This window comes from Erpetoichthys calabaricus, chromosome 13, assembly GCF_900747795.2.
Source record: "Erpetoichthys calabaricus chromosome 13, fErpCal1.3, whole genome shotgun sequence".
Taxonomy (NCBI): Eukaryota; Metazoa; Chordata; class Cladistia; order Polypteriformes; family Polypteridae; genus Erpetoichthys; species Erpetoichthys calabaricus.
In genome coordinates, this window is record NC_041406.2 from 22,505,148 (window position 1) to 22,521,740 (window position 16,593).

A 16,593-nucleotide genomic window follows, 5' to 3' on the forward strand; every position below is an offset into this window, starting at 1 on the left:
AGTGTTCGGAACGAGTCCTCTGCATCGGATTAAGTCTAATGGTTTTTCATAGCAGGGGATCGCCTGGCTGGTGCACAGATGCTATACTGTACTTTCAATCCTTTTAGAATAATTCTCAGAAGCCCATCGACAAAGAAAACTTAAGCTGTGACACACGTAGTGTACATTCCTGTAGTCGGAATTCTTGGCAGCGAAATCTTGGCGGTCTTGTGATGTCTCACACTTTTTTTCTAGGCGATCCCGGATAACCAAATGCACGGTTAATTGAAGACCGGATAATCGAGGTTCCACTGTATAAAGAAGTACTGCAAGATTTTATTTCTATTGTAGAACAGGCTTGTGGATATTCATCAATTTGTGCTGATGTCCAGGTCTTTATAACTTGTATATTTTGCCGCCCAGTAATAAAATTGAAAGTTGGGTAGTGCCATGCCCCCTTCTGCTTTAGGTCATTGTAGAGTTGCCCTTTGGATGTGTGGATGTTTTGAATTCCAAATAAATGAAGTTATGATTGAGTCTAATTTCTTAAAAAAATGTTTTGTTTATGTATATGGTGATGGGCGGCACGGTGGCGCAGTGGGTAGCGCTGCTGCCTCGCAGTTGGGAGATCTGGGCACCTGGGTTCGCTTCCCGGGTCCTCCCTGCGTGGAGTTTGCATGTTCTCCCCGTGCCTGCGTAGGTTTCCTCCGGGCGCTCCGGTTTCCTCCCACATTCCAAAGACATGCAGGTTAGGTGGATTGGCGATTCTAAATTGGCCCTAGTGTGTGCTTGGTGTGTGGGTGTGTTTGTGTGTGTCCTGCGGTGGGTTGGCACCCTGCCCAGGATTGTTTCCTGCCTTGTGCCCTGTGTTGGCTGGGATTGGCTCCAGCAGACCCCCGTGACCCTGTGTTCGGAATCAGCGGGTTGGAAAATGGATGGATGGATGTATATGGTGATGCTTTGAAATAGGAAGAGCAGCTTGGGAAGGATGGTCGTCTTAACAATGTTGATTCTCCCTGCTATCGTAAGGTGGCGGGTAGACCATCTAGTCACATCTTGTTAAATTTTCTTCCATGCAGATAGCAAAATTTGGTTGAAAAAGAGCTTTATATTTACTTGTAATATTTACCCCTATATATTTAAAATGATCTGCTAAGATAAATGGGATGATGTCCAATCCTATATTACGTGCTAGAAAATTTACTGGAAAAAGCACGCTTTTATTCAAATTGATTTGAAGTCCAGATAGCTTTTGAAAATTTGCTAATGCTTTTAGGACTGCTGGCACAGAACTTTGTGGGTCCGATATACAGTACTATATCATTTGCATATAGTGAAATTTTCTGTTCAAGTCCTTCTCTGAGAATCCCCTTTAACTCTGATGCGTTTTGAAAGTATACAGCCAATGGTTCAATGGCGATTGCAAAGAGCAAAGGTGATAAGGGGCAACCTTGTTGAGTACGACGTTCTAGTTTGTCACCTGTATCTGAAACTGAGAATTCTGGACTGGTATAAAGTAGTTCGATCCATGCACATATGTTTGGACCGAACCCAAATTTGTGCAATGTGTTGAATAGGTTATCCCAATCAACCATATCAAATTCTTTTTCTGCATCTAAAGATAATAGGATCTCTGGGCTGTTAGATATGTATAATGGGTGAATATATTTTATTAAATAAACTGCATTTAATAAATCCTGTTTAGTCTTGTGATATTATAGAAGTAAGCAATTTCTCAGTCCTTCTAGCTAGAATTTTGGAGAGTATCTTAACATTATTATTCAGAAGAGAGATTGGTCAGTATGATGCATATTGTAGTACAGTATGTCCTTGTTCTTCTTAGGAAAGATGGTAATTAGTGTTTAGCAAAACGTTTAAGGTTGAATTTTTTTATCTTTAGCTTCTATAACTGTTGCTAATAATAGTGGAGTTAACTTATTTGAGAATTTTTTTTATAAAATTCCACTGGGTAGCCATCAGAGCCTGCTGCTTTCCCACTTTGAAGTGAGTTTATAGCGTCTAGTAATTCTCAGTGTCAGAGTTATCCAGTTCCAGAGCTCTAAGAGTATTTACAGTAGCTGTGGTCTATCTAATGAACCAAGAAGCTCATTAGATTGTGTCTTATCTTCTTTAAACTGAGTAGAATATAAGGACTTACAGTACTCTCTAAATGGGTAAGTTGTATTTTTATGGGCAATAATTTTATCTTCGCCTGTGTTGTTAATTGCTGTTATTGCATTACGGACTTCCAGCTTGTAGATTTCTTGGGCTAAGATCTTATTGGCCTTTTCTCTGTGTTCATAATAATGATGTCGTGATTTAAAGATAAGCTGTTCCATTTCTTTAGTACTCAAGAGGTTAAATTGTGGCTGCAAAACCTGTCTTTTCCTATAGAGTGCCTCCGCTGGAGACCTGGCATATTCTAGATCTGTTCTGCTAATTTCGCTGATTAACTCAGACACCTTCTTGGTTTCCAGTTTACCTTTGTGAGAAAGATATGAAATAATTTGTCCTCTTAAAAATGCCTTCAGAGTTTCCCAGAGTATACCTGCTGAGACCTCTGAGGATGCATCTGTCTCCAGAAAATAACCAATTTGCTTGTATTTGAATTCTGTACAGTTCTCATCAGCCAATGACAGGGGGTTAAGATGCCAGCTATGAGACGAGTGTGTAGGACACAGTAATTTAAGCTCCGTGATCAGAGTCGCATGCTCTGAGATAACAATGGCGTCATACATATGAGATTTGATAGTGGGCAAAAAATTGTCTATGGGGAAATAATCAGTTCTTGAGTAACAATGATGTACGGGTGAGAAGAAAGAGTTTGCTCTTAGGTTAGGATTAAAGAACCTCCATGGGTCAGATAAGTTATGATCCGTTACAAACTGTGTAATTATCTTTGCAGTATTAGATGTGATCTGCATTGTGTCTGGGGATCTATCCAGGTCTGGATTTAAAACACAAAGTCTCCGGCCATTATCATTTTGTGAGTGTTCACATTAGGAATAGATGCAAATGCATTCTTCTTTTTGTTTTCATGCTTCCCAATATGTTTGCTCAGTCGTCATTTTATTTGCGTGTTGCTCCATTTGCATTTGTTGTTTCTGATTTGTTTTTGTGTATTCTCTTTGTTTTTTGCGTTTTCTGATTTGTGTTTGTGTTTCTAATTTTTTTTTGTGTGTTCTGATTTGTTTTTTGCATTTTCTGATTTACTTTGTCTGTATTCAATTTGTTTTTGTGTTTCCCGATTTGCCTTTCCGCATTCTCTTTTGATTTTGCATTTTCTGATTTGTGTTTGCGTTTCTAATTTTTTTTGTGTGTTATGATTTGTTTTTTGCACAATGAATGTCAGGGCCACCATACTGTGTACTAACAAGCTGCCTTCAAAGCTGGGATGTTCTTGCAAGAATACGACTGATGTGTTCACAGTGGGCAAGGAGGGTGAGTCTGTCAAAAAGTGACCAGGAGACGAGCTACACACCTCGAAATGACAGTGTAGGGAAGCAGGCTTTATGGAAACGAGATCGAGAAGGAAAGTGGTGAGTAAGATGGGACAGTGATACACGAGGAAACTGAGGAAAGGAATAGGAGGCACGCTGAGGATACACGTAGCTCAAGAGATTTTAAATATCAAATAATCCTAAATGTATTTTATCACCTGTATTATTATACAGGTAGGTGTAGCCAGTTGAATATAATAAATCCTTAATTGAACAGAATGTATGGATTCTTAAGAGAACTGTGCTCATGTGTGAAGATAAGTTGCAGCCTTTTATTGTTACCAGTTAACTACAAATGTAAAAAAAATCATTCATCAATAGTTCAATGTGTAGCAGAACGCTCTTCTGAAAGTAAGAAATGCTGAGCTGGACTTCCCTGTGCCGCCTGGGTGGTATGGTGGTGGTGGTGGCACCTTTTTGTAAACCTTTGACCAACAGACTTTGTCTTCCTTTAGGCTGTTTAACTTCACCCTGCACGCATGACATTAAGGCTTTTCTGCATGTACCTCGGTAGCTGCTGCCCATTAGGACCATGGGGAATGCATTCAGCAGGCCCAGTTGCTTGGGCCAGAAGTCCAAGCACGTCAAGTCAGAAGAAGATTTCCTAAAAGAGTGTTACCAGCGCAAGAAGGAGTGCCCCCTGATTGAGAGCTGGAGTGCGGAGAGCGTGAAAGAGAAGGATAGCCCTGATGTTCAGAGCCCCACCAAGGACCAGCTGCAGAGCGCGGGCATAGCAGGCAGTGCCTCGGCGCCAGCATCCGCTCAGGCCTCGCCAAACCTTGTGCTTTCGAAACAGAATGACGTGGAGATTTGCACGCAGCCTAATGGCAGAACAGACCAAAGACACAGCATTACAACAACAGGGCTACAAAGACTAAGCTCTGGCAGTCCATGGCCATGGAAATCGATGGCCACCAGGGAAGTTACAGAGGTCACCGAGGTCACCGAGACCATTGTCACAGAAATTGTGGAAGTGGTGGAGTATCCGTCAAGTGATAAACGGGGAGAACCCATTATCACTAGGACTGTGAGGGTCCTGAGTGCAACGGCTGATGAGCTCTCTCAGGTCAATACCATCACTTTTCAATTATTCTGGGTAAACTCGGACAAGAAGTGTATCTTTAATATGTCACTTTAAAACAGACCAATTAAAAAAGCTGGTATATTTTGTAGGGGATAACAAACACGTGTAACTAGTATTGTTTGGAGTGTTAGCTTGAAGGTGGGGAAGTCATAAGATTTACACAAAATTGAATTTGACATAAAGCTTAAAGGATAAGTTTGGTATTTTTCAAGTCGAGGTTATTTCACCCCAAACACACACATAAAATTGTGTTCTAAAGTTAAGTGCTTTCTATATGTTTAAAAGAAATATCCTGCCAGCACTGGCGCATTACATTATACGCTATGGGGTACAGAGGAAAAGTTTAAAAACTTACGTCCATTTTATAAGCCAAGACAGTTGACAAGTATTGATCTGCGTCTTCTGTGTTTCTGACGCTTGTCTGCGGCAACAGAAGAGATCTGGAAATCAACATTTGATCACATAGTTCTGCTACAAGTCATCCCTGTTAAAGGGTAAACTCCGAGTCTGTCTGTCTGCCTGTCTATCTATTATATAGTGCCTTTCATATCTATCTATCTATCTATCTATCTATCTATCTATCTATCTATCTATCTATCTATCTATCTAATTGATCATATAGTGCCTTTCACATCTATCTATCTATCTATCTATCTATCTATCTATCTATCTATCTATCTATCTATCTATCTATCTATCTATCTATCTATCTATCTATCTATCTATCTATCTATCTATCTATTAGATCATATAGTGGCTTTCACATCTATCTATCTATCTGTCTATCTGTTATATAGTATCTATCTATCTATCTATCTATCTATCTATCTATCTATCTATCTATCTATCTATCTATCTATCTATCTATCTATCTATCTATCTATCTGTTATATAGTATCTGTCTATCTATCTATCTGTTATATAGTGCCTTTCATATCTATCTATCTATCTATCTATCTATCTATCTATCTATCTATCTATCTATCTATCTATCTATCTATCTATCTATCTATCTATCTATCTATCTATCTATCTATCTATCTATCTATCTATCTATGTATTATATAGTGCCTTTCCTATCTATCTATCTATCTATCTATCTATCTATCTATCTATCTATCTATCTATCTATCTATCTATCTATCTATCTATCTATCTATCTATCTATCTATCTATCTATCTATCTATCTATCCTTAATATGTTAGTAAATCAAATCCAAACAAAGCCAAGCACGTTGCCTGACACGATTACTGTGATTCGGTCTTTGAAGAGGAGACCCCCTCTCTCCCCAGGGTTGTTGCGCAGGGAGACTAAGCGCTGAGTCATCACACACATAGCAGGTGTTTTTTTGTTCTAAACAATATGTATAAACTACTTTACAGTCTGTGCGCAATCACAAGGCACAGATCAATACTCAATAGCAGACATGGCTTGTAAAATGGTAAGTTCTTAAACTTGTCCTCGGTGCCCCATAGCCAACAGTGTAAATCTGCAGTGCCCAGATGATATTTTTTTAAATTTAGGTAGATTGATAGAAAGCGCTTTACTTTACAATACAATTTTGCATGACAAATGCATATAATACCATGTTTATGAAAATATAACTTTGACTTGAAAACTACCAAGCTTATCCTTTAAAGTTTGGCTTTACGAAATAATTAGAGGAATAAATAAATGGTGGTTCATGTCCAACCAATTCTGTGTCACTGGAAATGCAAAAGGCTGTTTAGAGACTGGTAAGTATCTGAGAATGGCAGATCGAGAGTCAGAGGCAACAAGGGGTCAAAACGAGAAGTCGGGCAAAAGAAAAGTCAGAAAGCAAAAAAAAAAAAAAACAAATAGTCTGTCAGCGTCTTCTTAGTGAATAAATGAACTACGCTGTGAGAAACAAGACGTTGCTTTATCCACTGAAGGGTAATGTATACCGACACAGGCCCGTATTTATAAAGTCACAATGTCACTAACACAACGACAAGTTCATGTGGTGCATCTCGTAGTGAAACTAAACCTTTCCAAAATGAAACAAAATAAAAATCAAAACTCAGAAGCAGGATCTACAAGCCAAAAAAACAAAACAAATAGAAACACAGATACACGTTGTTTCATTAAATTTCATTAAATAATCAAACATTCTAAAGTCCTATTTAGGGTACAAAGGGGCCGGAGTGTTCCCTGCAGGCAGTGGGCACACGGTAGACACGAATGCCAGGTGGAATTTAAAACTAAAGATTGAATGAAAAACAGGAAAGGGAATGAAAAAAGAAACAAGCAGGGAACCAAAACAACGCGCCCTGCGGACATGGGGAGAACACGCAGACGCCACACAGACAGGCGCAGAGTGCAGCAGCGCCAGGCACTGTGCCACCCCAGGCTGAAACCTACTGCTCTGTTTGTCAGGGAAAAGTTCTAGTAAACTTTTTAAAACATTTTATTTTCGTTGTTTCTTTTCTCATTTCTTTTATTTGCAGTTTGAGCTTTTTTTTGTAATTGAATATCTACTTCTGTGAATCCTGCACCTCTTCTTGCCAAACTACAATACCAAATTTTGAAAACATTTGTTCAATATGTGAGAAAATACAATTAAAGGGCAGACCTTAAAATTAATTATAATGATGTAAATAAAACATGTAAAGCAAAAAACACAAATTTACTTTTAAAATAATAACTATAAAATGCAAAGTATTGGAGAGTCTACTTAAGAGTTTTTTGGCCCATTGCATCGAACTATTCAGTGCGTTTACCAATTTTGAATATTCCCACTCCACACAAGTTGGCCAACAAACACCATTTAGAGATCAGACCTTATTAATGCCAAGGTGGGATGGCACTCTGGCACAATGATGGTGCAGCTGCTCCATGGACTTTGGGCTCTGTGTGTGGTTACCATCTGTGTGGAGCCTCGGGTTCCTGCCAGGACCTAAAAATGGGACGGTTAGGTGATCTGCTCACTTCACATTGACCCCACATGAGTGTGCCTTGAAATTTACTGGCACCCCATCTGGTGCTGGTGGCACTCACATACCCAAAACTGTGGGCATTAGCTCCACATCCTGAGCTGGACTAAATGGCTTTGAGCCCTTTGTGTTATGTTCAAGGTGTATGTGTATGTATGGAACCCTTTGAAGAGAATGCTCCTTATTGAAAAAATAATTACCTGGAACCTACCTAGGTGGCAGTTCATGAAGCTTTTTTGTAAACAGCATGTCTCTGGTTTTTGTAATAATTATTGTATTTTTGATTTGAAACAGCTGCAAAGTGATGGCCTCTCCATCTCAGAACAGGACAACATGTCAGACAGGTGCAGCGTCCTGAAGAGAAAGGTAAAGGCAGCCAACTGTCCAGCCGATTGTTGTATTGCTGTGAATGCTTCAGTATTGGATTACCTGTTATGTAGTGTCTGTCACATCTATCTATCTATCTATCTATCTATCTATCTATCTATCTATCTATCTATCTATCTATCTATCTATCTATCTATCTATCTATCTATCTATCTATCTATCTATCTATCTATCTATCTATCTATCTATCTATCTATCTATCTATCATATAGTGCCTTATCTGTCTGTCTACAGTATCTATTGTTTAGTGACCTTCCTGCCTGTCCATATGTCACTGTATTGTGGGCTGTCAGAGGATGTTTGAACCCAAACAAGACAAAGGAGACCAAAGCAGCAAATGAAAAGGGGATTCACAGTGCCTGTTAAAAAGTATTCACCCCCTTTTGGAAGTTCTTACATTTTGTCGTTATACAACATTGAATCCCAGTGGGTTTATTTTTTTTTTTTTTGATGCTAATCAACAGAAAGGCTCTTTAATATCAAAGTGAAAACAGATCTCTGCAAAGTGTTCCAAATTAACTAAAAATATAAAACACCAAATAATTGATAAAAGACGGGTAGTCCTTCCCAGTACTGTACCTCTGTGGGTGTATCACTTACTAGCCTGCAGTGGTCAGGGGATCATTAATATTGCTCGAGGGAACTTCATGGAGTTAAGATGGTTACCCTCGCTAATCTTGGCACCTGTGTGGTCTTTTGATTAGAAAATCCAATTAAGAATTCCACTGTACTCCATACACGTCACAAGAATGGCCCTCTACACTTCTATTTCTAGCCATTATCACGTCAGGCGGTGTGGCACAGCCATTGTGGCTTTGGATTTTGGAGTTCCCCTGCTGGCTAATCTGTATCTCTCAATTCTATAGTTCCATCTTTGCTGATTTTTTAATGTTGTTCTTGTATCAATTAATGCGTTGATCTGTGTTTACCTTCATGTTTACCTTCTCTTCCATCAATAAAAATCCTTTTGGGAGTGAGAAGGGAGGCTCCACATTTCTTCTTTAGATTTATACTGTAAGTGACGTGTGTGCCAGCTTTCAAGACAACACTCCATGCAGATGACCTAGAGGTGAATGTGCCATCAGGGCATTCTGGGTGTGGGCCCAGGGGCCCATGATGGCAAGGGGTCTTTGTTTCCAGTCCTCCACCCCAGCGCTTGATAAAACGATTGAGTCATGTGTGTGCAGCTGAAGGGGGGTCTCCCCTGCTTGAAGAAGTGATGAAGCCTTGCACTGTAATTGAGTGTGAGAAATATCTGGTTAAACGACCCACTGTCCGCGCACTGCATTGTTAAAAGTCCGACCAACTCAACGTTAAGGAGCTAAGTCACCCAGAGACTCATATAGGGGTCTTAATGTGGCCTTGCGGATGTATGTCCAATGATTCGGCCATTTGTCTGTGTTCTTCAAACTCGTGTAAGTGACCTTTGTTTGCTTCGGTGACACATAATATATCTTAATACAGCCGTCACTGTGGTAACCATATTAGATTTGGCACACTTTGTGCGTGTATCTCTTAGACGGAACTGCCAATCTGCATGAGTGATGGCACAAAGTGGGGGGCCGCTCTGTGCAATTAAAGGAAGCTCACAGTGAAGTTGCCATCAGACCGACATTGAGACATAAACTTGTTCGTCCACGTTGCTGACCATGCAAACATGAACTGCTGGCCTGAAGCCGTCAATGGACCTGCTTGGTTGTTGGGTTTCTCTGACACTTCTTACAGGTTTATAGGGCCAGCAGACTACACTGAGATTCTTACCTGCACGGGCTAATCGCCAGTCTGAGGCTCTGAGATTACTGTGAAGATCTGCCTCACCAGATGAAGAGACATTGAAGAATTTCAGTTTAAGTAAACCAAGTTTAGGAGGTGACAATAATGGAATTAATACACAGGGAGCATTCCTACTAGTGTGCTCAGGAAACATGGATTGGAAGACTGAAGGGGTTGAATCTTTTCAGTTTAAGCAATCAGAGATTGAGAGGAGATGTAATGGAAGTGTGTGGAAAGATGAGAAAAATACAGACATCATAAAGTGATGGGGCACTGTAAGGAGAAGCTCATGTATCTGTTGGGAAAAAAATGGATAGCAAAAGAAACGCCTTATCAAAAAGGCTCCAAAATGGAGGTGGAACCCCTTATAAGGTAGCCAGGGATGAAGAGGTGGGCTTAGGAGGGCCGGAATCCGGACGTGATGATCTGTTGAGCAGAAAAGAGGAGAAGAATTAGGCAACAGCACCAATTGGGGTGGAATTACAATTCGAGGAGTCCTCTAGTTGTCCTCTAAACAGGGCCGGTGCCACCATTGAAGCTAATTAGGCGTTCACCTAGGGTGCAGATCATATGGAGGGGGTTAGACACAGCCGCACGGGGTAACTACTGAAGAGTCAGTTGGTGCACAAATAAGCTTGGCATTGCGTGCAAAATAACCCGGCACTGGCACTGCCTCCAAATACACACACGTGACAGTTTATGATGGGAATTAGTAAAGAGCAGCCAGGCTGTTCATTTAAAAGGAGCTCTTCACCAAGAACACTACCTGCTGTCTGCAAAGAAATCCTCCTTTCGAAACTCGATTCTATCCTATGAAAGAAATGCTCACTGCCATTTCTTGACCATCAAGTCTCTCTTAAGTCTTTCTGCCACTCCGAAACTGTCATCCATCTCTGCTGAGGATTTTGCTTCCTTCTTTGCTTCCAAACTCGCTCACATTCAAAAACAGCTCAGGACTCCTAAGACCTCCTCTGACTCACCTCTGCGTCCTTCTTCTCTTTCCTCCTGCCCATGACTCTGCCCTGTAACCCCAGACCCACCTCTTCTGCACTGGACTCTTATTCCTTCACATCTTCTTCAGTCCATGTCTCTTCTCCTGATCCTCGTCAAGTCTCCTCTTAAGAGGTTGAGTTCTGAATGCAGAGCCTCACTTGCACACCTGGCATGCTCTTCATCTATTCTAGTAATTTTGCTGGTTAGTTCCGATACCTTCTTGGTTTCTAATTTATTTCTGTGGGAAAGATATGAAATAATCTGTCCTCTTAAGAAGGCCTTTAGAGTTTCCCAGAGTATTCCTGCAGAGACCGCTGAGGATGTATTTGTCTCTAGGAAGAAACTGATTTGTTTTGATATAAATTCTGTAAAGTTCTCGTCTGCTAATAGAAGTGGGTTAAGATGGCATCTGCGAGATGAGTATGTGGGGCATAATGATTTCATCTCCAAGATCAGAGGGGAATGGTCGGAAATAACAATAGCGTCATACTTGCAGGATTTAATCGTAGGCAAGAAATTATTATCTATAAGGAAATAATCAATTCTTCAGTAGCAATGATGCACTGGTGAGCAGAAGGAATATGTTCTTGAGTTTGGGTTTAGAAACCTCCAAGGGTCTGATAAGTACCCAGCCATTATAATTTTATAAGTGTTCACATTGGGAATGGATGTAAATACATTTTGGATGAATTCCCTATCATCGACATTAGGTGCATAAACATTTATCAAAATCACTTTACAGTTAAATAAATTGCCCATGACAATCATATATCTCCCATCAGGATCCGATACAACATCTGATACTACAAATGAGACTGTTCTGTGGATAAGAATTCCCACAACTCTAGTTTTCTTTATAAAGCTGGAATGGAACATTTGGCCAGTTCAGTCTTTTTGTAATCTGAACTGATCCTTGCTTAGTAAAGTGGGTCTCCTGTAAAAATACTATTTTAGCGTTTAGACCTGTTAGGTGAGAGAATACTTTCTTTCTCTTTAATTCATGATTTGGGCCTTTAACATTCCAGCTCACAAAGTTAACTGTTCCATCATGGAGACATTAATTCTTTGCATTTATATAGTTAATTCTGAATTTTTGATGTAATTTTGTAGTCTTACCCCCTTATCCTCCCCACATGAGGCTGGACCCCACTTCACAAAGTGCCCGTCCTCTGACATACCTAGAGACAGAGCACGTCCAAAATGAAACAAACACCCCCAGCAGTGGCATTTGAGGATTAAAAAGTGGAGATATCTATTGCCGATACAGTCTAAATACTAGAAGCATAAAATATAACTTTCAACAGCCTTGAAATATTAAGACAGTAAACCCAGGGAATGGTGTTAAAAAGTGGCCCAGGATAAGCATAGTAAACCCAATTACAATAATAACAACAATACACCACAGGTATGATGTTTAACAGTCTCCTTTAGAATAGTAAAAAAAAAAATTTTCCACACATACGCCTATAATTGTAATTAAAACATAAACAAAAAGTGTCCAAGAAGAGAAAAGGATGTATAATTATGGTACCCGTATTGCTGCAAGTGGATCAGACAGCAGGTTGTATCTTCTTGCCATGACAGGATGCCGACTCACTATCGGGATTAATAAAGTATCTATCTATCTATCTATCTATCTATCTATCTATCTATCTATCTATCTATCTATCTATCTATCTATCTATCTATCTATCTATCTATCTATCTATCTATCTATCTATCTATCTATCTATCTATCGTATTTCAAAAAGTGTCGGGATCAGCTTTCTTAACTCCTATTCTGCTTCCTCCGTGGTGGAGAAGATGTAATGTTTGTCTTGAATATCAAGTCTCCTCTTGTTAATGCCTCACTGACCCCAATCCACTAGACCCTCTACAATCTGAACACCACAAGGGTCACTCGGCCGAGACTGCGCTGCTTCCAGTCACAAATGCTCTTGGATCTGCTTGAGCTGCTCCTCTCTCCACTGTCTTTGTTCTTCTTGACCAGCTTTGATACTGTTTGCCACTCCTTGCTTATCTCTTCTCTCGACAAACTCACACTCTGTGGTTCAAATCTTAACTTTGTGTCTCCTGGTCTATCAACTGTGCCTCAAGGACCAGTGCTGGGCCCACATCTCTCATCTCTCCACAGTCACTCCTTAGGCACAGCTTCTTCTACTCCCTACCTCTATGCTGATATCGCCATTTAAATCCCATCTGAACTCACATCCTGGATTTTGTGTGCAATACATTCTGGGCTCAGTAGTTCCCACCTGGCATTGCCTAGTGCCACCTGCTGGCTTGGCAGATGTAGTGCGCCCTCCTGTGTCATGTCTTATGTGAAATTACTATATGTGATATCATCTACTCTTGCATTCTGCTGTGTACTTGTAATATTTTTATTGTACTATTATACTGTATTAATGATTACTTGTGTTCTGTTCTGTGTATTATATTGTACTGACCCCCTTCTTTTTGACACCCACTGCACGCCCAGCCTACCTGGAAAGGGGTCTCTCTTTGAACTGCCTTTCCCAAGGTTTCTTCCATTTCCTTCCCTACAAGTTTTTCATTGTCTTCTTAGAGAGTCAAGGCTGGGGGCTATCAAAAGGCAGGGCCTGTTAAAGCCCACTGCGGCACTCCTTGTGTGATTTTGGGCTCTACAAAAATAAATTGTATCGTATTGGCGTCTCTAGTTTGCTTGATGATGTTGTGTGTGTGTGTGTGTGTGTGTGTGATGCACTCCCCTGAGGCCCATCATTCACTAGGCCGGTGTTTTAAGCAGACCTTCACCCTCATTCACCGTTCCTGCCTCGGATGTCACTTTGTGGCTCCATTAAATTAGTAAATCTCTGGGGCCCAGAGGCCTGAATCTTAATTTAAATACTCAATACGTCCGCAGTCTACCCTGAATTGGACAGATGAACAAATGAATGATTAAACTGAATACTGGAAAGCCCTGCTTAACAAGATTATAGGGGTGGCCATCCATCCTTTACCAGTCCCACTTAATCAAGAGATGAGGTTTGACTTTTCTTTAAATGAATGTGCTTACCTGAACTGCAGGTTGCTTCTTGAAGTTGATGATTTTCTGTTTTATCTTTACGCTCTTCATAACAGTGGCCACCAGTCTCAGCTCTGACTTTCTAAGTTCCTTACACAAAAAGAGAACATTCAGACAACATACTGTAGGTAGCGTCACTAAGCAAAAACACCTGGCAGGACTGAACGGTCTCCTCTCTGAACTGGAGGGAGGTCAGCAACATAATACGTCCATTGAGCTCTTATCTTTTATTTCCTGTTTTAGGTCCATGCCATAACTTTACACAAAGACCTGGCAGATTCAGAAGACTTGTTTCAAAATCTGGAGCCTTTGCTGGTCTGGGTGTCAGACATTGAGGAGCTTGCAGCCAACCAGAGGCCTCCCTCTTCAGAAGTGAAGGTCGTCAAGGCCCAGCTTCAAGAGCAGAAGGTATGGGAGTGGCAGAGGTAAACATGGCGCCACGGTGCCAGCCTGCTTGGTCAAAAGCTGACTACACAATGCTCACAAAAAGTATTCACACCCTTGGAACTTTGTACATTTTATTAGAGTTTTCACTTTCTGTTAGAGTTATTCACAAACTTGGATGCTCTCTGCAGGAGGACGTCACTTCCAGAATTGACATGTTACCAATGAGCCGTCTTGCCAACAATAAGTACCACAAAATGGCGCTGTCCCTGGACAACTAAATAGCATAGAGAGCCTATAAAAAGTACTCGCCCCTTGAAGGTGTTCAAGTTTTATTGTTATACAACATGGAATCTCAGTGGACTTCATTGGGCGTTTGTTGCCAGTGATTAACAGAAAAAGACTCTTTAATGTCAAAGTGAAAGCAGATCTCCGCAAAATGGTCTAAATTAATGACAAATAGAAAACACCACAAAAACTCATTCAAATATTTTTTGGATGATCTTAAAGTTTTTTTGGGGTGGAAAATAAGCCATAAAAGGCTCCATAAATAATGGTGCATAGAAGAGAACAGATTTGTGAAATAACAGAGGCTGCTTCTCCAGAGTAGGAGTAACCAGTCCAGGTCCAGAGAGCGGTGCCATTGGGGAAACATTTTTGTCTCCAAAAAGAAGCATCCACATGAAGGTTCCAGAAAGAACCTTTTTTTAGTTAGACATTTAAAAGGTTAAATAAACAGCCATTAGTAGATGATAACGGATTGGTGAAATACTAGCAGGTCCCTGATTTTAAAAGGACCCTCGCAGCAGACAGTCACACAGGCACAGTTCAGGTTTTCTTCCTCTGTTGGTCGTCCACTACACATTAAAGATTTAGGCTTTGTCCACACATTAGGAACCTTCTCAATGGCCAAAGGACCAACGTCAAATGCAAAGAACCCTACAGTATACAGTATACCTTATCTAGATAGATAGATAGCAAAGGCACTATATAATAGATAGATAGATAGATAGATAGATAGATAGATAGATAGATAGATAGATAGATAGATAGATAGATAGATAGATAGATAGATAGATAGATAGATAGATGTGAAAGGCACTATATGATCAATTAGATAGATAGATAGATAGATAGATAGATAGATAGATAGATAGATAGATAGATAGATAGATAGATAGATAGATAGATAGATAGATAGATAGATATCTTCATTAAAGGACAAGTGTCTGTGTGTCACTGTATCGGTGTGTCTGTCTGGTTGCTATGTCTCTGTCATTCCAACAGATGGTGCATCACAAACATTAACACTGCTTTCACAAACCCAATACCAAATAACATGGAATAGAGGCATAAAAATTGCATGATACACTGCAGACAGGTAGCACAACTAGTTTGTAGTAATAAAATGCATTAGATTCATCATTCCAACAGATGGCACATCAAAAACTTTAACACTGCTATTAAATGTCCCATACCAAATGGCATATAATAGAAACATATACATTGCACTTCTAATTCCAACAGAGGGCCCATCACAAACATTAGTAGATATGCGTTTTATTACTACAACTGATTGTGATGCGCCATCTGTGGGAATGACAGATGTAATGTGTTTTATTACTAAAAGCATGTCAAAATACATTCCAATAGATGCTACACTGCAAACGTTAATGCCGAGGTCTGTGTTGATTATTTCTATTTCAACCCACCTTAGACAGGTGGCACAGATAGTTTGTAGTAATAAAATTGTGACATTTATCATTGCAACAGAAGGCACATCAAAAACTTTAAAAGTGAGTTTACATGTCCCATACCAAATGGCATATAACACAAACATATATATTGCATTTATAATTCCAACAGAGGGCCCATCACAAACATTTATGGATATGCATTTTATTACTACAACTGATTGTGATGCGCCATCTGTTTGAATGAAAGATGTAATGTGTTTTATTACTACAAGCATGACAAAATACATTCCAATAAATGGTGCACCACAAATGTTAATGCTGAGGTCTACATTGATTACTTAGATTTCTGCCCATCATAGATATGTAGCACAGCTAGTTACCAAATATAATAACTGTTTTGGTTTAAACATAGGTTTAATATTAGAAAATATTAAATTAAAACAAATTATCAGTAATTAATTATATTGCAAAAACGATTAAAAAACTCTATACCTAAAACCTAAAATTGTGTTTTGTAAAAACAAATGTTATATTATGGATAAAAATGGTTTTCATGTTTTATTTCAGTGCCCAAAAACATGAAATAATCAACAACAATCTTTTCATTGTATACCTGTGAAGAGTGTAGGTTTGATTCCTGCCTTTCACAACAACCTCGAAATGGATTAGGTGGGTGTGAGAATGTTCAGCTGGGTCACTTGATATAATCTGTATGTAGCCAACACCAAGAGAGGGAGGGACACATCCACACTGTGCGCCAGCCAGTATTGTCCTGTAGAGAGGAGCTCCTTCAAC

The 16,593-nt window shown here is 39.8% G+C and overlaps 1 protein-coding gene across 2 annotated transcripts in view; it reads left to right on the forward strand.

The window, feature by feature from the left end:
* macf1b (microtubule actin crosslinking factor 1b) overlaps positions 1-16,593 on the forward strand; it is a 224,429-nt gene that overhangs the window by 97,600 nt on the left and 110,236 nt on the right. The window contains exons 2-4 of one of the 2 annotated variants that reach the window (XM_051935616.1): positions 3,935-4,545; positions 7,813-7,884; positions 13,961-14,125. In XM_051935616.1, coding sequence (XP_051791576.1) covers positions 4,012-4,545; positions 7,813-7,884; positions 13,961-14,125 — 771 coding nt within the window. In that variant the 5' untranslated portion in view covers positions 3,935-4,011. The remainder of the gene's footprint in view (positions 1-3,934; positions 4,546-7,812; positions 7,885-13,960; positions 14,126-16,593) is intronic. The other variant, XM_051935617.1, reaches the window with a different exon arrangement.